Source organism: Lissotriton vulgaris, chromosome 11, assembly GCF_964263255.1.
Source record: "Lissotriton vulgaris chromosome 11, aLisVul1.2, whole genome shotgun sequence".
NCBI classification, from domain to species: domain Eukaryota; kingdom Metazoa; phylum Chordata; class Amphibia; order Caudata; family Salamandridae; genus Lissotriton; species Lissotriton vulgaris.
This window is the reverse complement of record NC_141699.1, coordinates 173761000-173786286: the sequence shown is the minus strand read 5'-3', so window position 1 is coordinate 173786286 and position 25287 is coordinate 173761000. Positions and strand designations below refer to the sequence as shown.

General features: G+C 50.3%; 1 protein-coding gene across 1 annotated transcript in view; it reads left to right on the top strand.

Moving 5' to 3' along the window:
* Window positions 1–25287, top strand: part of NAA25 (N-alpha-acetyltransferase 25, NatB auxiliary subunit) — an 893576-nt gene that overhangs the window by 614051 nt on the left and 254238 nt on the right. The window contains exon 18 of the mRNA XM_086943077.1: window positions 4274–4517. Within this exon, the coding sequence (XP_086799203.1) occupies window positions 4274–4517 (244 nt within the window). The remainder of the gene's footprint in view (window positions 1–4273; window positions 4518–25287) is intronic.

The following is a 25287-nucleotide window of genomic DNA, read 5'->3' as shown; positions in this document are numbered from 1 at the left end:
TTTTCTAGAATCAATATGTTTTTGAAAACAATCCTAAATGTTTTGAAAACAATCCTAAATGTTTTGAAAACAATCCTAAATGTTTTGAAAACAATCCTAAATGTTTTGAAAACAATCCTAAATGTTTTGAAAACAATCCTAAATGTTTTGAAAACAATTACTGTTGCTTTTCTAAACAAGTGTGATCATGCACGGCTGGCTGTTGGCCAAGGATAAAACAAGTGGTGACCCTTATACAGAATAAACTTGCCGGGCCTGGGGACATGTTTTCAGAGGACCCCCTACTTTAGGGAGACCCATCGCTGGATCGTGAATTATTTTCTGAATTATTTTTACAATTTTTTGTTTTCCCATTTCTTTTTTGAAGTGGGTGCTTGCTTAGAGTTGTCCTTGTCGGGACTACTCGCCATTTGTGGCTTCTCTGCTTTTGTTCCCATATTCTCTACCTAATTCAGCATAGGTTTCTACGATAATTTTTGGTAATTCTCGCTCCCTATTTCTAGATGCTATGTCCCTAAGGCGGCTGTGTAAGGACACTGCTGCTGTTTCCCTCTGTATATTGCTCCGCATGATTGCAGAGACTTGGGCAAAATTACACATCAGTTTCATTCCCAAGTCCAGTGCAGGTCCTGCCCCATACTCATTCTTTGTGTTTCAATACACGTGGAACAACTGCCAAGGAAAGAGTACTGTGTATTCTGATGTAAACTGCAGCAAAGATTGTTCCCTAAGTGGTACATTCCTCAATCGAGGGAACCATCCCCATTAGCAAGCAAATTGTTAGCCTTCTATTCTGCTGATCCGTATGGGGAAATACTGCTTCCAGCTGTACAATTTTTTGTGCTATCCAGACCGGAATTTGCTCCCGTTTACAAAGAATTGTCCCCATTACTGATTTCAGTGTCAAGATCGCGGACATACACCACAGCTTCAGCACCCAACCGACGCACGCCACGACCGCAGCAACGCCGCCCACCACCACCCTCCGCGCCTGGACCCCAGTCAACACCGAAGACACTGCCCACACGATGAACTCCGTCCACTCCGGATCTCCGACCGACCCCTGCCCTCACAACGTCTTCAACAAAGCCGACGCGGTCATCGCACCCCACCTGCGGGACATCATCAACTCCTCATTCGACACCGCCACCTTCCCCGAGAGCTGGAAGCACGCTGAACTCAGCGCTCTACTCAAGAAACCTACGGCAGACCCCACCGAACTCAAGAATTACCGCCCCATCTCTCTCCTCCCGTTCCCAGCCAAAGTCATCGAGAAGACCGTTAACAAACAGCTGGCCGCCTTCCTCGAGACGAATGTATCCCTCGACCCATCGCAGTCCGGATTCCGTGCCAACCACAGCACCGAGACCGCCCTCATCGCCGCCACTGATGACATCCGAGCCCTGATGGACAACGGAGAAACAGCGGCCCTCATCCTCCTAGACCTCTCCGCGGCTTTCGACACGGTCTGCCACCGCACCCTAGTGCAGCGCCTCAGCAACGTCGGAATCCAGGAGAAGGCACTGGAATGGATCGTCTCCTTCCTCGACGGAAGAACACAGAGAGTCCGCCTACCACCGTACAAGTCAGAGGCCACCGAAGTCATCTGCGGCGTCCCTCAAGGATCCTCACTGAGCCCGACTCTCTTCAACGTCTACATGAGCCCCCTCGCGGCCATCGGACGCCAACACAACCTCAACATAATCTCCTACGCCGACGACACCCAGCTGATCCTCTCCCTGACCAACGACCCAGCCGCCGCCAGAGCCAACCTGCACGAAGGGATGAGAGAGGTAGCCGAGTGGATGACGACGAGCCGCCTGAAACTGAACTCAGACAAGACGGAGGTCCTCATTCTGGGCTCCTCGCCCTCCGCCTGGGACGACTCCTGGTGGCCCCCCGCCCTGGGCACCGCACCCAAACCGACGGACCACGCACGCAACCTGGGTTTCATCCTGGACTCCTCCCTCTCCATGGCCAGGCAAGTCAACGCCGTCTCCTCGTCGTGCTTCAACATCCTGCGCATGCTTCGGAAGATCTTCTGGTGGATCCCCACAGAGACCAGGAAGACCGTCACCCAGGCCCTCGTCACCAGCCGACTGGACTACGGCAACGCACTCTACGCCGGAACCACCGCCAAGATCCAGAAGAGACTCCAGCGCATCCAGAACGCCTCAGCCAGACTCATCCTCGACGTCCCACGACACAGCCACATCTCCGGACACCTAAGAGACCTGCACTGGCTCCCGGTCAACAAGAGAATCACCTTCCGCCTCCTTACCCATGCACACAAAGCTCTCCACGACCAAGGTCCGAGCTACCTCAACAACCGAATCAACTTCTATGCTCCCAAACGCCACCTCCGCTCCGCCAGCCACGCCCTCGCCGCCGTCCCACGCATCCGCAGAGCCACCACAGGGGGAAGGTCCTTCTCCTACCTGGCCGCCAAGACCTGGAACTCCCTCCTGGCCGACCTGCGCCTGACCCAAGACCACCTCTCCTTCAGGAAGAAGCTCAAGACCTGGCTGTTCGAGCAGTAGCGGCACCCCCCCCCAAAAGCGCCTCGAGACCCCACGGGTAGGTAGTGCGCTCTACAAATGTCTTTGATTGATTGATTAATCATAGGTATGGTCTGGTGTGGACCAACTGGAGCGTTTCTCTATGGTTGGACTGTTAATGTTTGCATGACAAACTGTACAATGTGTCTGTATAGCCTGACTGTGTCTTTGTATATTTTACGTACTTCATCCACTGATAGTGTATCTATCTGTGGATGTGGAGTATATGTAGATAGGACCGGCAATGTCGCTCCTTCTATGATGAGCGGACAAGAACAGGTAGTACCATCTGTTCTTCCATTCATTTCCAGCTGGATGATTGTCTAGGGGATGCCTGTATGTTAATCTAGTCTTGGGGTCTGCTGTACTCATCTTTGTCCAAAGTGTGGCTGGAAGTGCAGGAGAAACAGGTGTAGCGGTTTCCGACTGGGCAAGCAGCTTATGGTACGCGTTATATGTTGCCCTGGTCGTACTTGGGCCTCTCCCACTGAGTGGGCTTTAGCAGTCTACGTTAGTGTTCCTGATCAACCTTCACTATTTAAATCGCCACTAGTGAGACATTTTCTGAAAGTTTTGTCGTCTTTGTTCCTTCACACTCTTTTATTGTTCTTCATTGGATTTGAGCCTGGTTTTCTTCTTCTTGATGGCATCTCCATTCGAGTTGATGCTTGGCTGCCCAGTTTGACTACTCTTAAAAACAATTCTATCTTTGGTGATTACTTCTGATCACAAAATCAGAGGACTTTAGGCACTTCATTATTTTCTACCTAGATAAGTTGTTCCTTCTCACCTGTCGCCCTTCTTACACAATGCGGTATCTGTGTATCATATGGTCCAGTCTATTAAGCCTTCATCTGATTTTCCTCCCCAGCTTTTAACCACGGAGGATCGTCTGCATAGACTGGACCCCTGGCATGTGGTGTCATTATACATTGCCCACACAGGGAAAGACTGAGTTAATGACCAGCTCTTTATGGGCTATGCTGGAAGTAAAAAGGCCCTGGTGGTGGGCAAGCTCACATTTTGTATTGGGTATTCAAGATATTCTTTACCCTGCCCAGGAAATTTTCTCAGGAGCACAGTTGTACTAATGCTTCCACAGCTTTTTCCTGATACGTCCCAATTTCACAGTTGTACTAATGCTTCCACAGCTTTTTACTGATACGTCCCAATTTCCACGAGCTGCCGACCTACTTGGTAGTTATTGCATACTTTACATAGCACTACGGCACACATCTGAGGAACACAGTGGCGGGTACTTTGCCTGAGCAGTGTTGCATGATTTCCTTGGTTAACTAGCCACACCTCCCAGGGAGGTCGCAAGGTGAGGAATCTGCAGGAAAATGTATCAATCAGGTTACTTACCTTTGGTATTCTTAATCTTCCTAGCGATTTGTCACTTCCCTCACAAGACTCTGGAACTCTCACCAAACTGGTTAGCTCCTTATATGCTTCGGTGACATCACGTGCTGGAGCCATTTGGTGCCAATTGGTGGCAATTCTTTTGAGAACGTTTTCAGACACAGTCTGAAAAAGGTAGTGATAATATGAGGAATCTGGAAGGAAATTAGGTATCGACCAGAAATACTGTTAATGAAGGGAAGTAATATTTTCTTCTCTGAAAACTGAATATCTATTCTTTTTACAATCCTTTCAAAGGGAGAACAACATATTTCCATGCCATGTAGTGTTAAATAGCTGATTTCTGTTTTCAGGGACATTTCAGAAGAGCACATGAAATTATCACTGGAGGAAGAAACAATATGGTTAAAAATCCGGTCCTTAACCTTGAGGTTGGTTAGTGGAATTGCATCTCTTATCCATACACCTGAGCCAAAGAATTCAGAAAAGACCACAGAGAATGGCTTTTCATCGAAAATTGATATAATCCGTTCTCTGCTTCATCAGCTGGATAGTGCAGTGGACTCAGGAAAACGGTTTACAGAACAGAACATCCAGGTAAGCTGCCACAAGATGATATTCTTTAATTCAAGCCTTAATTGTCCTGCCGTTTGCCAGTTATAGTATGTAATACACTTGAAATTTCCGCATCTCTCATTGGTTTGTTTCACCAGCTTTACCATTTGCTTAATGGCTTCTCACTGGCTTTCTTGCTATCCTACAGAACATCACCACATGTAGTCTTGCTTGTACGCTTGCTGGTGCTGTAGGGAGATTTATGTTTAGACTGACTAGTGTGAAGGTATATAGAGAAGCTGTTGGATATCTTTCATTGTTCTTCCAGTGACTCACCAGTGCTGCTAGAGGCACCTGACTGGCTATGCCCGAAGTGGTCAGCAAGTGAGACCTGCATGGCCTGCAGCAGACCCTAACTTTGTTTTATATTCTGTACAAAAGGCCAGGTTGTACCTTGCCCCCCATTGTTTACCATACTCCTAGCACATAATCCTTTGGCTCTGTGCAGAAACTGGCCATTACCCTGGGGCTGCACCAAACCTCAGGATAGACATTGATGACCAGTCTCTTTCCTTTCTTTGTTCTGCTGTGCTATCCCCATGCCTGCCAGAGTGAAGCATTTTTCTGGTAAGCCCCCCAGTCCATGTGTGTTTCAAGAAATGCTCAGTCATAATAATGTGCAGGTTGTTCTTAATGTCGATCAGATTTTACTCTGACATAACCAAAAACATTTGAACTTTGTTTTGAATTTGTGTTGCCATTACATTCTCAATTGATGATGGTCTGTAGCAAAGTCCTTCTGTCCCCGGCTATTTACTATGCAGTATCAAGGAATCCTCCAACTGAAACACTCCCTGCCTCCTCCAGTCTTGGGACTGCACAGGTACTAGAGGTCTGCATTTTGGAGCAGATCCTGAGCCTTTTTGGTCTAAAAATGAAGGCTGCCAAGAGCTACATAACAGTTTGCATTGATTTTAATGGGAAGTATTTCATTTGAATAATTTCACAATGATTTATAAATTATATGAATCTGGGTTAGTATTTTTTTTTTAAGTAATTTGTTTCCAAATATGACATACTCTTAGTTTTCAAAAATAAACATGCCACAAGTTGCACTTTTGTTGCTCTCCGTATTCACTAGCTTTCAATTTGCGGTTTGCCCTAGGACTATATGGCAGATGATCATAGTTTTCTCTGTCTGGGCTTTCCTTTTAAACATCATTATTATGTCTGTTAGTCAAGTTGGTTCTCTTGAAGTCCCCAAAAGCACGGATTTTGTTAACCACATCAATGCTACAGCAATTCTCCCTCTGTGCTGAGGAGTCTTTAAACACCATGCTGAGCTCGTCATGCGCACACAAGCAGTGTAATGCATTACAAGCTGAGCTCGTCATGAGCATGGAAGGGGTTAATTAAAGCCCAGAATTGCAAATCTGGTGTTCTGACCTGGAATGAAAATGCATAGGTTTACCAGATTACTTTCACTTTGACACATCAAATCTTGAGCTGCCATTTAATACATTTGTGCATTCCAAAAGTTGTTTACTCCTTTGTTCATTACAGCCTCTTGAATAAACACACTTGAAGACTACTTGTCATTGGAAAATACCACTAGACAAGGCATATTTTTACCACAAATGCCGCTACGCAATATACTATCATACACAATATGGAGTGTTCAATCTGAAGGAAGATATAGCCAGGTTTTCAAAGAGCATCTATTGATAACCACAGATCGCAAGATAACATTACAATTAAAAAGTGGCGAAGACAAAGCGCGCACAATGCATGCCAGAGAATAAATCTGTTATTCACTCATTAGAACTGGAGTAAAGTGAGCCGGTATGACCTCTGCGCCAGGCACTGCAACCCAGACCAAGCACAGTGGTTGTGTTTGACAAGTGCATCATAATCACCAAACCCTTCCAATATATTTGGAACAGTAAAACGCTGCTTCTCTAATGGAGCAAAGACAGAGGCAGTCTTTCCAAAAGTCATTAGGATGATCCAGAGGCCCACACGTCTCAAGGCCGAAGAGATGGCTCACATGAACAGGTTCACAATTAAAAGCAGAGTAAGCCAAAGAGAACTCCACCCTCCAAATCTGCCACTCCCAGAAATGATTACAAGGCTGCCGCTTTCCTGAAACCACCACTACCATTCAATACCCTCAGAAAGCAAAATATTGGCAGTAGAACGACTGCGTGGATAAGGACATTTGATGATTTCATTGATGCACTTGAAGAGATTGATAACAAATAGATTGTCAAGTATGTATCAAAGGTTTTGCTGGTGATAGTGTAAAAGAAATCAAAACTAATAGTCACATTTTCAGATTAAGAAAATGTTTTAATCTCTAGTTTAATCTGTTGCCAAATGTTGATTACGAAAGATACATCGTCAACCAAGAATGCCAGAAAGTTGGTGAAACCATTGAGGAATTTGTGGAGAGACTTGACACACATCAGTCAATGTTAGTTCAGTGAGTTTAATGATGAAGAAGCTATGCCTCCGTTTTTTATAACATGTTTATTTTCAGACTTTCAATGGTTGGTGGACATACAATTCAGCAGTAAATAAAACCATAGTGGCAAGAAAGAATTACTTAGTAGGAAATGCAGCCATACAGTCATTAACCACTGATAATGTTCCATTCCCCACCCTGTACTCAGACAGTGTACTGGGTACTGCCATCAAGCCCCTGTAATGCCCCTATAATTGCCATCAAGCTTCTGTGCACACATTGAAACACCAACTGTTTATTATAGAGAAATACCCTCCCCGTTGCCCCCTCCACCCCCCCACCCCTCCCCCCAGCTTCCAATCAGACACAAAGAAAAGGCACTTGGAAATCTATTTAATAAAAGTCACAGTGTCATTCCATATAGTCAGACAAATGTAATAAACTATTTCTGGACTGGGAATATAGTCCTGTGGTTCCTGAATCGTTCAACCCTCACCCTCCGTCTCAATGTTTTCCCATATGATAGCCTCCTCCGGGGGTTCCAGTATTATCTGTGTCATAGTGCCCACGGCCAAAAAGACGTCTTCAGCCTTCTCGTCCCTGCATGTTTTTTCATGTGTGCTTCTTCAGCACCGGCCCACTCAATGAGGTCCTGTTTCCAAATCTCAACCTTCAGGGACTGAAGGCTAATCCAGTGGATCGCTATTCACTGCTTTGCCACAATGAGCCCCAGTATCTCATATATCCTGCTCAGAGTTTTTTAGGATTATCAGGGAGAGTCGCCCTAACAGGCAACTAAGAATCGGTTTGGGGACATGCAAGCCAATAACATGTTTAATACAGGACAGAACCTCAATCCAGAAAGGTACAATTGCAGTGCAATGCCGCAGCACTTGTAAAAAGTCTGATGCCATCATTCCACAGCGAGGACATCATTACCCCCATATCTGGATATAAGTAATGTAGTCTCTTAGGGGACATCTATACTATGTGTACAATATTATACTGAATCTGCTTGAACCTGTCGCTTATTTATTTATTTTAAAGATTTTATATAGCGCTGGATAGACCCAGAGGTATCAGAGCGCTTTACATGAGTATCAGATCATAGTTACAGGTTACATCGTTACAAAGTTACACAGTTATTAGAGCATGGCAACATATTTACTTGTAAGGCTGAGATAAACAATAAGCACAAATACGTAAGGGAAAAAGCAGCAAGGGGAGAGAATCCGGGGAGGGGGATAGGAGCTGGATAAGTTGTCAGATAATGAAGGCGGGAAAGAGGAGGAGAGGGTGAGAGAGACAGCATGGAAAGAGGAGGGGAAGGGCGACGGGGACACAAACCGGTAGACGAGTCAAAGCAATGTCCAAAGTCCAGTAAGCTGTGATCCCAGGGGGAAGTAGTATCACTTCCCTATCTCTGTTGCAAAAGGCTCCCTTTTCGCAGTGGACTCTCTCAGAGGAGTCTCTGAGACTCCAAGGCCTACATACTGGATCCTTCCCCCAAAAAGGGGAGAGGGAGTGCTTTGGGAAAGGGTGCCATACCATACCTCAGCTGTGAGTGGCTCCCTTGGCGCAGTGGACTCTCAGCGGGTCTGCTTAGACTCCCGAGTATAAATATTGGATCTTTCCCCAAGAAGGGGAGAAGGAGTGCTTAGTCAAAGGGCACAAATGACAGGGGGCTAGGCAGAGTAGCAGATAAGGGGAGAGATTAAGGGGAGAGGGGATAGGAGCTAGGGTAGTAGACAAAGAGAGAAAGAGTACTAAATGGGAATATATTTATTTAATGAGTTTTATATAGCGCTGGCTAGACCCGAAGGAATCAGAGCGCTTTACATGAGGAACAATAATGTTGCAATTTACATCAGTTAAAAGTTACATATGAATCAAGAAAAGCATTTAAAGAACATAGGGGACAAGGTGGATGGAGCAAGGAAGGGTAAGGGGAACCTAGGGGACAAAGTTGATGTAGCAAGGAAGGGTAAGGGGCAGATTTGAAGGCATCGAGAGAAGCGCTGGCATTTCACCTCGAGGCCAAGGGTGTAGGTCCTCGGAGTCCACATCTGCCCTTGGATCACTGAGTTTGGAGCCCATCTCAGATTTAAAGGCATCAAAGGAGGTGCTTATATCTGCTTTGATGTCATCCCACAATTCTTTTTTGAAGTCTGAGCCTCACCAGCAGGTCCTCGTGGGTGAGCGCCATCACCCCCCCCTCCCCCCCGTCTGAATGCGCTCTTGGCCTCCGTCCTCTGCGTTGGAGGTCCCAAAATAGCTTGAGACCTTGTAGGGTTGTGTTTTCTTCGGATGCATATATGCAGGTCCAGGCCCAGCACCACTCCCGGGGAGCTCTTAATTAGCCTTCAAAATTGGTTAAAGTGCCTCGATGTGCGCACCGCAAGGAGTGCCCATGGCTATATGCCCCCGAGGATCCCAAACATTACTGTAGAAGAGTGTCCATTCAGCTGTGCAGCCTCAGGGGGGATCACTTGTGTTGGATGTACTTGCATTGAAGCCTCAGGACGACATCTTAAGGTCAGGCATGGGGGTCAGGCAGCTCCCTCTGCAGTCACCAGTTCCCTTGATGCCCCCCCTCCCAGGTCCACAATGTCCCCCCCAGATATTGTGCTCTTCGTATGCGGAAATGGGCTTCTCAGCAGGCGCACAGGGAGGCCATCTCGCCACATGGAAGGAAGGAAATGCTCTCACCAGTCTGTAAAGATTATTAAGGCCAACCAGGTCATCCTCATCGCGGTTGCGACCCCTACATCTATTCATAAAGGGTTATTGAACTGTCACTGACTTTCTGGCAAGCCTCCTCCACACGAAGCAGCAGTAATTTCCTGTGGGCATGTAGCACCCTATATATGTATGTGAGGAGTATGCAACCCCCTCTCCCACTTTAGATAATGAAGTCACTAGTGTATTTGTAAAATCGGGAAAGGACATAGTTTGCCCGCCGTGGCTGCTATTGTAGCAGATTGCGAAAATTGCACCTCCTATTTTAGAAGATTCTGCTACGTCCTGCATGGTAACTAAACAGCTCTCCAGATAGAGGTCTGAAAACATTAGGCATCCACCTGACTGCCGTTATCAACCGCCCTAATGCCACCTATTTAGGCAAATGGGCGCAAAATCCAGATAACCAAATAGGGCGTGTATGGCATACAGCAGATTTTACGGTTCTGTCCCAAAGCCTACCCATGAGCTGAATCAAGTGAGGAAAAGTCTGGTATATTTTGGCCACGCAGTAGTAGCACTCTAAGTTGATGACCATTGTGTGTGCCTTCCAGCAAGCGCTCTCCCAATCCGGTTCACCATCTAGCCAATTTACTGTGTACTGTAATTGGGCTGCCAGGTAGCAAAGCTCTCGGTCTGGAACCTCCATCTCCCTTTCACTTTGAAGCATAGTGAGGGCTACTCTCTACCGCTTACCAGCCCAAAGGAGCTCCACCATCAAAGAGTCCAATTTCCAAAACACGTCTCTTGGAATCTCAGACGTGGCCCCCTGGAAGACGTACAAACAATTAGGTAAGACCACCATCTTGATCAGCACACTTTTTCCCATTGGGCAGTTTTAAAGTATTCCGGAACGCGATTGAGGTTTGGAGACCACGAAGCACCCAACCCATATTCAGTTCAAATGATCGCTGTTCCCCTTGTGCGATCTGCATGCGTTGGTATTTAACGTGATCCATCCTCCAGGGTAATCTCACCAGAGAAAGCCGGTCCAGGGAGACTGTCTGCCAGAGTCCCAATGGGAAGAGCATCGATTTAGCACGGTTAACCTGCAGTCCCGAATGCCTCCAAAGTTCTCTCAATATGTTGAGCAATATTGGGCCTCATATATTAGGTCAGCATAAGTAGACCATGGCATCATCTGCATAGAGAGACACTGTTATGTCTGAGTCTACAGGCTAAGGGCTCCATTGCAATGGCAACAAGCAACAGACTGGCGACACACCTGATGGGTGGCCCTATGTAAGTCTGTGATCTCCAAGATGACCCGTCTCATCCTGACACTGTCTTTGGGAGAGCTATAAAGCAGCTGGACCCATTTGATATAGGTGTGACCCAGTCCCATACTCTCCAGAAGCTCCCAGACATGTTCCCATCTCACCAAGTCAAAAGCCTATTCAATATCACGATCGGCAAGCGCTTAAGAATCAAAAACTCACAAAGGATCTAGGGTAGAGGCCCTGTGACGGAGATCGTACTCCTCCCCATCTAATGTATAAACTCACTACAAGTAGCCTAAAGAAAAGTGGAGTAAGGTTAGACCTGCACTTTTTCAGTCTAGGTGTCTGCCTGAGTGTCCCAACCAAAAAGGAGGGAAGAACCTCTTTTAGGACAAAAACCCTCAACCCGAAGGTGGAATATTGGGTTCCCTCCTCACACTAAGGCTGCATGATCATTGGTGTGGTCTAAAACTCTCTGGACTTTGAAGAGGAGCTAATGTGTTTTCAAGGGATGAAGCGGAGAGTGGTGGAGGGCAGAGTGCAGTGAAACATAAGATGTGAAATAAAACTGTCTACAGGAGGAAAAATGCGATTTATTCTGAGGCCCCCTGGGACAGGGATAAATACAGAGGAATAGGGGTTAGCAACAAATATACCCCTACAGTAGGTCAACATGTTTCTGCCCTTAGGTGTCCCCACTCGGGGTTCAGGGGCATTTTTCAGGAGCACATAATTAGTCACTTCTCATAGAAAAAAGAATGAATATATATGCTGGCCACCAGAGTTCAGTGGCTGGTCAGACCCAAAATATGGCCAAAGTTAGTGAGGAGGGAAGTCCACGGTCTGCCTATTTTGTGGCATGATATTACCTCGCTCAAGACATACGGGTAACACCACTCTAACGCAAGCGCTACAATTCTGCACATCGCCTATTAAGGGGGTCCCGCCGCAAGAGAATCTCCAGGCAACTCAAGGGCATGCAGCACATGGGACAGTTGGCGAAAATTACGCAGGCTAAATCCTGACTGATCCACATGGATCAGATGCGAACAGTGTGGAAGCAGTCTAGCCAAATTTTGTGGTCCACGTTTTGCATAGAAAAGAGGCTATAGAAAGACCTCTCAAGTGGGTCTTAATCCGGTTGTGGCAACATTATGATTAAGACCTCCCTTATAGAGTCCAGAAGGATACTTTTCTACAGGGCCTCAGTATATACAGTTAATAACTTATCATCAGGGTGTTGGGGAAGAGTTTGCAGAACTCTGCCGGGAGCCCATCTCACCCGTGACTCAGCCGTCTTCAGTGCCCTCACCACATTCAGCAGTTCTTGTTTCTCAAGTGCCGCATTCAACTGCTCACTGTCCTCAGAAGAGAGGTTTGACAGTGAGAACTCTTAAAGATAAGTGGATAGCACACTTTCTACATGGATACGAGGGGCCTCCCTTTAGTCCGTTCACAACTGTGTTGCAAAGCCCGAATTAATGGCCATCTGAGTGTGCTCCATACACTCCTGATACTGAATCTCCATTATGGGGTGCGCCTCAGTTTCGCATCTGATCAGGTGTGCCAATAATCGCCCCCCCCTATACCCTTCATATACCAGCTTTGGCATCCCACATTTGTGACATGCTTTTGTAACTGGTTCCACAATTTGCTCACTCTGCGACGTTGTTTATCCCACTCTGCCATAGATTCAGGAGAAGCAGCCAGTTCTTTCTCAAGCAATTCTAGCCCAGCCTCCTGTCATGTCGGGTACCCCTCCAATGTCTGGCAGATACCAACTGTGGTGGCCATACATATTCTGTGCAACACTACTGCCAATGTGTCCCACTCGAACGCCCTGATGTTAGCACTCTCCCAGTTTTGCTCAAAATATTGGTCCAGGGTCTTCCCCCAACGTGCCTGCAAAGGCCTGATAAGTTAGTGACTTGACATTGAGCATCCACAGGGGCACTCTGTGGCAAAATTTCTGCAAAGAATACGTGACCAGCAGTGGCGAATGATCCAAGATGTAGTGGCCCAAATAACAAATAGCCTGCATCTTATGCACATTCCCCCTAGAGCTCAATCTACCTGCAAACTAGGGGCTTCTATGGCATTCTTAGGGAATTTCCCATTAGATGACATCTGCAAAGCTGCAACTTGGTCTACACTGCGCACATTTCCAAAACACAATTGTGTATATGTGCAGGCAAAACAGCAAGTAGGTGTGGGCCAGGCTGTCTTAAGAACACTCTTTCAAACCACTGCAACAGATACAGGTTAGCCAACGCCACAAACAAAACTGCTATATAGTCTATGCACAGTATATGATCTACAGCTCCTATGCCTCAAACGGAAAATGCTACTTACCAGTATGCATCTGTTCTTGCCATGTAGAGCTGTAGATTCATATACGCCAACCCACCTCCCCGGGTACCTTTATCTGTTGCAGTGTTATTTTACTTAGATACATCTCACATAGACATCGCTTTCTATTTCTTACTAACTCCATCCCACTTAATGGCGAAAATAATCTGGGGATGGAGTCACTGCCCATGCGCACTATCACCGTAAGGGGGAGTCCTCTATCTTGTGACTACAAAGACTTCATCGAACAAAAACAAACTGCAAACATCCGAGCCCAACACCAGATTTAGAACTATCCACAGTATATGAATCTACAGCTCTACATGCCAAAAACAGATGCATAAGGTAAGTAGTATTTTCCTTATCGTAGCCCCGCTGACATATTGGAGAGTAACTTGCACTGAGCTATATCTTCCATTAGGACACAAATACAATTTTGGAAAACTCTGCCGTTAAACGTGATGGGCAGAATTGTCCTAATTAAAATGTTGTTTCCCAGGCTCCTATACCATTTCTCCAATCTTCCCGTCTATGTCCCAACTAAAATCTTTCGCAAACTCAAGCAACTGATTGGTTTTATCTGGGGCTCCAATTACCACCGGATAGCGCTTTGGAAACTATATCCGAAATGCATTTGCCTTATTCAATATCTACATGTGATGGGCAACGGAAGTCATATAATACATTGGCTGACGGGAGATCTACTTGCATTCACCCTACAGCCTTTGACGTCTCTCTGCAGCTGGTGGGAGGGAGAAAGAGGGTCTCTGTTGACTGACAGCGAATGAGACAAGATTCTGGCTACTCATACGCAAATACCATGAAACACCAAATTTCGAATTATTCAGACCTTTATCATTCATAGAGCATACTTATCCCCCTCATTACAATTATATTGGGATATCTGAACGAAAAAGGTTAGTATTAGATTCCTTACCTTAGAGTATCCCCAGGCGTCAGACTGGATCCGAAACATTTTGCGTAGCAGTACCCCTGCGCGTCGGTAGGTGTCGTCTGCGGCTCCGCGTTTGGCGTCGTTGGCGCCGGGATGACGGCGTCGGAGTACTTAGACAACGCCCTCGCGCGCTGACGTCAGTTCTTTTTTTCAGCGCCAGCAAGTGCTGAAAGTGGTACCCTTTAGTCACTTTTTGACTAAGCTTTTTCGATCCTTTTTGGATCCCGTTCAAGTCTACAACTCCATCGGTGCCGGTAGGGATGCCCGGGTTCAAGCCCTGTGCTGACTGCAACCGATTGATGTCGGTTACCGATCCCCATCGCCGGTGCCTACATTGCCTGGGGCCCTACCACGATGACAAGTCTTGCCCCGACTGTCGGGCCTTGACGTCGAAGGCTAGGCGGGAGCGGTCCCATAAGCACCTCGAGCTCCGGCAGTTGGCCCCGCGCCGCTCAAGGTCAAGGTCCGGAAGGAGGTAGAGGGACCAGTCGCGAGGCTGAAGTCATCACAGCTCGGCTAGTCGACACCACTCGTCTGGCTCCAAGTCCTCGGGTAAGAGGCACAAGAAGTCAAAAAGGCGACATCGCTCTTCTGACTCCCCCTGACGCTCGCGCGGCGGGGCGTTCGGGTGACACCGCCCACGCGGCTCTGCCGGAGTCGCAGGCGTCGAGCCCTGCTCCATACCCACCGGTCCCTGGGCAGAACGCGACGCCGGAGGAGATCGACGCCTTCCTCATGGCCATGAGGTCGCTCTTTCTTCCGTCGGGTTCCGCGGCGCCTTCAGGCCAAGCGGCCCTACTGGGAGCCCAAGCGGCCCGGGCGCTTCGGCCCCGGTGCCGTCGGGTGCTTCGGCCCCGGCGGAGACTTCGGCCCCGGCGCCGCAGGGCCCCACTGGATCCGGTTCGTGATCCGGGTTGCCGCTGGTCGACCTTACGACCCCGTCGGTGTCGGCCCCTAGGGTGTCGCTCCTGGTCAACCCCTCGGTCCGAATCCGGCGTCGGAGCGGTGTCGCTCGACGCCGCATTCGGTGCCAGCCAAAGAGGAATTCTTCGAGGATCTGGGTCCATCCTTTACTCCTGAATTTCAGGACCTGGACGACGAGGGAGACTGAGGGGGTCTGAGGACCCCCTGGCACGTGAGTGCCAGCCATATCAGGACTGGAGACAGGAACTAGGGGAAGCGAGTGACCTGGATACCTCCCCAGACACTGATTTTGTCTCCCCTCCTACCGTGGCTACGGAGGAGGGGGCTGCTTATAGTGTGGTGCTGATGAGGGCGGCCAAGGCCTTGGCTCTTGAGCTCTCCGTCACAACAGTGAGGTCTAACATCCTCACAGAGGTCCTTAAACCGCAGGAAAGCTCCCCAGAGTCTCTACTGCCGTTTAATGAGGCTCTCACAGACGTCCTGTTGGGCACTTGGTCCAGGCCCATACAGGTGCCCCTGTAGATAGGAACGTCGCTAGGCACCACCGCCCAGCCCCGCGCGACCCTAGTTTCTTGTCCACCCACCCCACCCCCGAGAGCCTGGTTAACCAGGCCTCTACTTCCCAATCCACTTTCCCGACTGCACCACCAGATCGGGAATCCAAGAGGTATGAACAGTTCGGAAAGAAGATGTTCTCCTCCCTTAGTTTGGGATAGCGGTCAGTCAACATTGCGTGCATCTTGGGCTGTTACACCCACTCTTTGTGGGATACGGTTGCGGCCGTGCTGCCTGGTTGCCCTAAGGGAGCCCGAGCGAAACTCGCTCAAGCCCTCGCGGTGGGAAGAGACGCAGCGCGGTACTCTATAAGATGTGGACTGGATACCACGGACTCGCTAGGAAGAGCGATTTCCACGTCTGTGGCGGTTCGCCGCCACGCCTGGCTGAGGTCCGCCAACTTTTCGGCCGATGTCCAAAACACCCTTATGGACATGCCGTTTGATGGCAGCCATCTCTTCGGTGGCAAGGCAGATCATGCGCTGGAATACTTGAAGGACTCCCGGGCTACGGCAAAGTCCTTGGGCCTGTTGGCCCCGCGTCAGCAATCTTCTGCCCGCACTCCTTTCGTGGCCACGGAAGAGGTGCTCCCACAAGTCCTGCCAGCCACAGGCTGCAGACTAACATTCAGCGCGGTGGCGGACGTGGTTACCGTTGCGGCGGTAACAGGGGAGAAAGGCGCGGCCAGTCCACATCCACCCCCGCAGCATCCGCCTCAAAGCCTTTCTAGTCCGAGCTTTCAGGCCCATTTAACGCCAGTGGGGGGCAGGGTTCGCCATCACCTCCTCCACTGGTGCACCATCACATCGGACAGGTGGGTGCTGCAAATCGTCCGAAGGGACTACTCCCTCCCCTTCGAGGCGACCCCTCCAGCCATGCCGTCGCAGTACCACCGCGTGTCGGGGTATCACTTGCAACTTCTGCAAGAGGAAGTTTCAGCCATCTTGGCCAAGGGAGCCACCGAGCGCGTTCCTGGGCCAGAAGTAGGACGTGGTTGTTACTCCCACTACTTTCTTGTTCCCAAAAAGGGCAAAGGGGGCCTACGCCCTATCTTGGACCTAAGGAACGTCAACAGCTTCCTCGAAAGGAGAAGTTCAAGATGCTGACTTTGGCTCAGGTCTTAGCTGCCGTGGACCCGGGAGACTGGATGGTAGCATTGGATTTGCAGGACGCATATTTTCACATCCCGGTCCTGCCGGCGCTACCTGCGGTTCACGGTAGGCCGCAAGCTCTTCATCGGAGCTGTTCTAGACTGTTCTAGACTCGGCGCAGTTTCAGGATATTCAGGCTCTGATTCTGATCTTTCTGTCGTTATCCTGAGTCTCGGTCAGGTTGACGCTGGCGGATGCGGGCTCTGAAGTGGGACCTGAAGTTTCAGTGGGCCCAGCATCAGGGCAACTTGTCCGACCAGGTCTTGATCTCGGAGGGCACTGCAAGACGGTTGCAGTGGTAGCTCACGGACCGTGATTGAGTCAGCGGCAGATCCCTCTCCCTACCCCAACCGGAGCACGTAGTTGTGACGGACGCGTCCCTCCAGGGCTGGGGGGGGGCCACATGGGAGAGGAGGAGATCAGAGACCTCTGGTCTCTGGCGGAGTCCCGGCTCCACATCAACCTTCTGGAGCTGCGGGTGATCCGGCTTGCACTGAAGGCATTCCTCCCCTCTGTCCGGGGGGTGTAGTGCAGGTGTTCACGGACAACACCACCGCCATTTGGTACTGCAGCAAACGGGGCAGGGTGGGGTCGTGGACCCTATGCCAGGAGGCTCTGCGCCTCTGGCAGTGGCTGGAACATCAGGGTTGACCCTGGTGGTTCAACACCTGGCAGGTTCCCTGAACACCAGGGCGGACGAACTCAGCCGTCGGTTCATGATGGATCATGAATGGCGTCTTAACTCAGACGTGGCGCAAGGCCTCTTTCAGCAGTGGGGAGAGCCTTGCTTAGATCTATTCGCCACAGAAGAGAACGCGCAATGTCATCAGTTCTGCTCTTTGAAATTTCCAAGGCGGCACTCGCTCGGAGACGCTTTTCGTTTCAAGTGGAGCTGCGGTCTGTTGTACGCCTTTATACCTATACCACTTCTGCCCAGAGTGCTGAAGAAGATCAGGCGAGACCGGGCCCAAGTCATCCTTGTGGCTCCGGACTGGGCACGAAGATACTGGTATCCCGAGCTACTCAGCATGTCTGTCGATCCCCCGATTAGTCTGCCTCTTCAGGAGGACCTTCTGTCGCAGCAGCAGGGGCCGGTCCCCCACCCGAACCTATTCAGAATCCACTTACATGCGTGGAGATTGAGCGGCGGCAGTTGAGACCATTTTACTTGCCTCCAGAAGTCTGTGATGGGATTCTGGCAGCCAGGCGTTCGTTCACAAAATCGGTATACGCCTGCAGGTGGACCAAATTTGTGGCATGGTGCACAGCAAAGGCTGTGGATCCCCTTTCTGCCCCTCTTTCAGAGGTTCTCCTCTTCTTTCTCTTGCCCAGCAGGGCTCTACTCTGGGCACTCTAAAGGGCTACCTCTCTCCCATTTCCGCCTTCTTAAGGCTCCCTGATCAGCCCTCTTTGTTCAAGTCCCCAGTTGTAAATAGAGTTTTGAAGGGCATCACTCATATGTTCCCTCCTTTTCCTTTTGTGATGCCTCTGTGGAACTGGAACCTTGTTCTGACTTATCTGGTGTGTGCTCCCTTCGAGCCACTTCATAACTGTCCTCATCGTCTCGTTACTCTTAAGACTGCATTCCTGGTTGCCATCACCTCTGCCAGGAGAGGTGAGTGAGCTCCAGGCTCTTTCTTCTCAACCTCCTTTCCTTTCTGTCCATCCGGAAAAAGTTGTGTTGCGGACGCGACCCTCTTTCCTGCCCAAGGTAGTCACAGCCTTCCACATCGGGCAGTCCATCACCTTGCCCACCTTCTTTCCGCCTCCGCATCCCTCGAAAGAGGAAGAGAGGCTCCACCGTCTGGAGCCAAAATGTGCGCTCTCATACTATCTGCCAGTTCCGGGTGGATGACCAACTCTTGGTTGGTTACGTGGGCGCTAAGAAGGGACGGGCGGTGCACAAACGGACCATTTCTCGATGGGTCGTCTTGTGCATCAAGGCTTGTTACTCTCTTGCTAAAAAGGAGCCTCCTCTGGGGCTACGTGCCCATTCCACTCGGGCCACGGCGACTACTACTGCCCTGAGTCGGGGAGTTCCCTTGCAGGACGTTTGTCAGGCAGCTACGTGGGCCTCGCTGCACACGTTCGCAAGACGCTACTGCCTGGACAGCCAAGTCCGGAGAGATGGCTTTTTCGGCCGTTCCGTTCTCCAGGACTTTCTGGTGTGATCATTGGTTCGCAGACCCACCACCGGGGTTTGTATTGCTGGGGTATCTATACTAAGGTAAGGAATCTAATACTAACCTGTTTCTTTCAGATGCACAAGTTACTTACCTTCAGTAACGATATATCTGTAAGAAACAGTAGTTAGTATTAGATTCCTTACCGCCCCACCATTCCTCCACGTTCTGCGAACCGATATCTAGGGTTAAGGTCATCCCCTTTCAGGGCCCTAGTTTTCATGGCACCAGTGTTGGTTTTTATCATGGCTCTGCGTTTCTGGCGCAGAAAAGCTGTGTATAAGAACTGACGTCAGCGCGCGAGGGCGGCGTCCAAGTACTCCGACGTCATCCCGGCGCCGACGACGGACGCGGAGCCGCTCACGACACCTACCGACGCGCAGGGGTACTGCTACGCAAAATTTTCCGGATCCAGTCTGACACCTGGGGATATTCTACGGTAAGAAATCTAATATTAACTACTGTTTCTTACAGATATATCGTTACCGAAGGTAAGTAACTTGTGCGATGTGACAACAGCATTGGCTACATACACTGATAGGCCCCAGATGCACACCTGGAAAGAATGTATTTTAGGTCTTTTCCTTAGATCCAAGAAACATAAAGTCACTTCCAGATTCCTGGATCTGGGCCTAATAGTAGCCAAAAGATTAATTACAAAACGCTGGAAGAACTCACTGATGGTATGGGCACAGGCAGAGAGCACGGCATTGCATAAACAGGAGATTGCAGGCAGATTAAATACCCCATCGCACAGTACTGGAACACGATACTGTTGGAACTAAAACTAATGGACCAGGACTCGAATGGTAATAATTAGTTAAATGGGGACAGCGAAAGGGCCGACACTCCTCCATAAAAATTACCTACGTCTTAGGTAACATGCCCTTCAATTATGCACTGACATCCCAGGAGTGAATACATTGGAAGCATCTGAGGGCGGGTCGAATAAGATTCAACTTCCCTTTAATCTGATGTTCGGTGGGGCGGGGATTCCAGATCGGGTAGTAAAAACATGGAAATTACTGTGTTAATTTGTTTCATAATGCTTATTATCTGAAAGAAAGACGTAGTGATAGATTCCTTACTTTAGAATTAACGTCAGACTGGATCCGGGAAGTTTTTAGTCAGCAGTATCCCTGTGTGTTCGTAGGCAGCATCGTGTGACTCTGCGTGCTTCGTTGGCGCCAGGATGACGGCGCTGGAGCTACTTAGACGCGCCCACACGCACTGATGTCAGTTCTTTCTTGTTCTTCGCCAGCAAGCGCAGATCCGGGAAGAGCAAGTACCCCCAGTAAATTTTTGACTGAGTTTTTTTCTAGGCCTTTTTTTCCAGTCGATCGGCTCCTGGTGTCGTAGGGATGCCTGGTTTCAAGAACTGTGGGGACTGTCATCGCATGATGTTGGTGGCGGACTCCCACCGCGTTTGTCTCTACTGCCTGCGGCACGACCACGACCCCAAGTCGTGCCCCGATTGCCGGGCCATGGCGCTGAAGACTGCGGGAGCAGTCCCGAATGTTGCTTGAAGTCCGGTAGTCTGCTCTGCGCCGCTCGAGGTCCCGGTCCCATGGGAGGTCGAGGAACCAGTCGCGGAGTAGTCATCGCCATTCTTCTGGATCTAAGTCGTTGCACTCTGGGTCAGGTAAGTCGAAGATTCCAAAAAGAAGTCTAAGAAGCATCGTTGCTCTTCGAATTCCCGTCGTGCGACGTAGCTGAGGATGCGGGCGGTGCCACCTCCGCGGCTCCGGCAGAACCTGCGATGTAGCCTCTAGTCTACCCCCCCCTTTCCGGGTGTGGGGGCGATGCCTGCTCGGGTGCAAGAGTTTCTTGCTGCCATGGCCCGACTCTTTGGGCCGTCTGGTCCAAACCGGTGGGCCTGACAGGAGGGGTGGGCGGGGGAGGTCCTGCTTTACCATCTCCGGCGGCTCAGGTCCCGCAGTCCCCCCAGGGATCCGTGATCAGACCCCGATTGACGGAGGTCGACTTCTTGACACCTCCACCGGCGCTGATCTCTGCGGCATTGCTTATGATGTCGCCCGCTCCTCGGGACAACGTTGTCCCTAGATTCAGCCCTGACCCGGACACTGTGCCGGATCGACTTTGCCCGACGCTGATGGGGCCTTTTTTGCCCTACGTCCATCCTCCTTATTTTGAGCCTGTTCCACAGACTTCCGAGGAACGGGAGGACTGGGAGGGGCCTGAGGACCCTCTAGCACAGGACTGGACTTATGATGAGGACTGAGCAGAGGATTTGGGTAGTAGGCCAGTGGTCTTGACACTTCACCTGACCTTGGCATGCTGTCTCCTCCTACCGTGACTATGGAGGAGGGAGCCAGTCACACAGTGGTGTTGCGTAGGGCAGCCGAGGCTCTTCACCTCGAGCTCCCTACGGTGGCCGTCAGGACTAACATCCTGACAGAAGTGCTCCAACCGGTGGCTACCTCTTCAGAGCCCTTGCTGGCTTTTAATGAAGCGCTTTCAGACTTTCTTTTGGGCACCTGGTCCAGGCCCAACACAGGTGCTCCTGTGGATAGAAACGTGTCCAGACGCCATTGCCTGGCTCCGGGCGACCCCTTCTTCCTTACCCAACACCCCACCACTGAGAGCTTGGTTGTCCAAGCATCAACTTCCCAGAGCGCGTTCCCTACCGCATCTCCGGATAGGGAATCCAAGAAGCTGGATCAGCTTGGCAAGAAGCTGTTTTCATCTGCCAGCTTAGAGTTGCGGTCGGTGAACACTGCATGCCTCTTGGGCAGTCATACCCACTCTCTGTGAGACATGGTTGGGCAGGTGCTGCCCAACTGCCCGGAGGAGGCCCAGGCAGTTCTTTCCCAGGCGATTGCGGCCGGGTGAGACGCGTGAAGTTCACCATACGTTGTGGCTGGATACCGGCAACTCACTGGGCAGATCGATTTCCACGACTGGTGCTTCGGCACTACGCCTGGTTGAGGACCGCTGGCTTCTCAGGGGATGTCCAGAACACCTTGATGGACATGCCCTTTGATGGCATTCGCCTTTTTGGCAATAAGGCAGACAGTGCGTTGGAGCACTTCAAGGACTCATGAGCTACGGCCAAGTCCTTGGGCCTGTTGGCTGCTTGACCTCCTCCGCCTTTCGTGGCAACAGAAGGGGCACCCCACAGCGTTCGTAGAGACACAGGCCACAGCAGCAGCAACCTTAGCGTGGCCGCAGATGTGGGAGCTGTTAAAGCGGTTCAGGTTGCCAGCGGGCGGGTCAGTCCACCACCACCCTGCAGCATCCACTTCCAAGCCTTCCTAGTCTGACCTTTCAGGCCCATCAGACGCCTGTGGGTGGACGCATACGCCATAATCTCCATCACTGGTGCAACATCACTTCGGACAAATGGGTGCTGCAAATTGTCTGAAGGGGCTACTCCCTCCCCTTCGAGACAACCCCTCCAGCCATACCACCTCAGTGCCACAGCATGTCGGTGGATCACTTGGCGCTTCTCCAGCAGAAAGTTATGGCCCTCTTGGCCAAGGGGGCCATTGAGCACGTTCTGACACCAGAAGTAGGTTGTGGTTGTTATTCTCACTAGTTTCTGGTTCCAAAGAAGGACCAGGGCCTGCGTCCTATCTTAGATATTCGGAACGTCAATCGCTTCCTTCGGAAGTAGATGTTCAAGATGCTCACACTTGCTCAGGTCTTGTCTGCCCTGGACCCGCAAGACTGGATGGAGGCGTTGGACTTGCAGGACGCATATTTTCATATTCCCGTCCTGCCTGCCCACAGGCGCTACCGTCGATTCACGGTAGGCCACAAGCATTTTCAGTTCACTGTGCTCCCCTTTGGCCTTACCAGCCCCCCCCCCCCCGGGTGTTCACGAAAGTGATGGCGGTCGTCACAGCTCATCTGCGCAGATCAGGGGTTTCAGTCTTCCCCTATCTCGACGACTGGCTGTTGAAGGCGGGCTCGCCCCTGGCAGTTGTCTCCCACCTCCAGACTACGGCAGACCTCCTGCATTCACAGGGTTTTTCCATCAATGTGCCGAAGTCGCACCGGATTCCCTCGCAGAAGCTCCTTTTCATCGGAGCGGTTCTGGACTTGGCGCAGTTTCTGGTTTATCCTCTCAAATAGCGAGTCTGGGACATTCAGGCTATGATTCCGATCTTTCAGCCTCTGTCCCGGGTTTCGGTCAGGATGACCCTTCGGCTGCTGGGCTTGATGGCCTCCTGCATCCTGCTTTTGGATCATGCCAGATGGCATATGCGGGCTCTGCAGTGGGACCTGTCCGATCACGTCCAGATCTCGGAGGGCCCTGCATGACAATTGCAGTGGTGGCTCAAGAATCGCAATTGGGTCAATGGCAGATCCCTCTCCATTCCCCAACCGGAATATACAGTTGTGACGGACGTGTCCCTTCATGGGAGAGGCGGAGATCAGAGGCCTCTGGTCTCCGGCGTAGACCAGGCTCCACATCAAACTGCTGGAGCGTCGGGCGATTCTGCTTGCACTGAAGGCATTCCTCCCCTCTGTCATGGGGAGAGTAGTGTACGTGTTCACAGACAACACCAGCGCCGCCATGTGGTACTGCAACAAACTGGGTGGGGTCGTGGACCCTATGCCAGGAGGCTCTGCGCTTATGGGCTTGGCTGGAACATCAGGGCATGTCCCTGGTGGTTCAACACCTGGCAGGTTCTCTGAATGCCAGGGCAGTCAAACTCAGCCGCCAGTGCATGATGGATCACGAATAGCGTCTTAACTCTGACTTGGCGGAAGGTCTCTTTCAGTAGTGGGGAGAGCTTTGGTTAGATCTATTCGCCACCGAAGAGAACGCACAATGCCATCAGTTTTGCGTGTTGGAATTTCCAAGGCACACTCGCTCTGCGACGCTTTTCGACGCGAGTGGAGTTGCGGTCTGTTGTACGCCTTTCTGCCTATACCACTTCTGCCCAGAGTGCTGAAGATCAGGCGCGACCGGGCCCAAGTCATCCTTGTGGCTCCGGACTGGGCTCGAAGAGTATGGTATCCCAAGCTACTCAGTATGAGCATTGATCCCCGATCCGTCTGCCTCTTTGGGAGGATCTTCTGTCGCAGCAGCAGGGGACGGTCTTCCACCCGAACCTGTCCAGCCTCTACATCCTTGCGTGGAGATTGAGCCACGGCAGTTGACGTCTTTCGACCTGCCTCCTGAAGTATGTAATGTTATCGTGGCAGCCAGGCGTCCCTCCACAAATGCGGTTACGCCTGCAATAATTTTGTGGTATGGTGCACAGCAAAGGCTGTGGATACCCTTTCCGCCCCTCTTTCAGAGGTCCTTCTTTTTCTTTTCTCTTTGGCCCAGCAGGGCTCTGCTGTGGGCACTCTCAAGGGCTATCTCTTGGCAATTTCCACCTTTCTAAGGCTCCCACATCAGCCTTCCCTTTTCAAGTCCCCTGTTGTAAATAGATTCTTGAAAGGCATCACGCACATGTCTCCTCCTGTTCCTTTTGTGATGCCTCAGTGGGACTTGAGTCTAGTTTTTACCTTTCTGATGTGCGCTCCCTTTGAAACCAAAGGGGATGATGGACGGAGCGTTGTCTTCCCTGGACCGGAAACCAGTATCCTGGGACCGGTTTCGGATTCATAATCCTCATCAGCCAGGCTATCTTGAATCCAGTGGTAGAGTGAGCAAGGGACCCAAGTCTGGGCATACCCTGCCAACTTAGGGCGAAGAAAGCGATACCAAAGGGGATAATGGACGGAGCGGTTGAGCAAATCAAACACTCGCCCCCCGTCAACAGATCTGGGTTTAATCCATCACCATTCTTTAGCTCACTCCACCACCCCAGTTCAGACATGGCCATATGCAAATCAGTCTGACCCAGTGCCTCATGAAACATGAAAAAGCTTTTTATTGTTAGGTTATTTAAAATCATTACAATATGCTAACAATGTAAAAATAGTTATGACCTAACTTATATTCCCTAATTTTTTACTCCAGTCAGTTCAGAATAAAACCTGCAGTAAAATGTCATATTCTAACTATGTAGTTTAAAAACAAGATACATTAATTTTTCCCATGTGCCTCATGGGAACAGTTCAGCCCGAACTGCCAAGCCATGTCTTCCCTGGACCCTTTGAACCACTTCATAATTGCCCTCTTCGTCTTCTCACTCTAAAGACTGCTTTCCTGGGTGCCATCACCTTTGCCAGAAGAGTGAGTGAGCTCCACGCTCTTTCTTCTAAGCCTCCTTTTCTCTCTGGCCATCCGGACAAAGTTGTTTTAAGGACTCGTTCTTCTTTTCTGCCAAAGGGTGTCACTGCCTTTC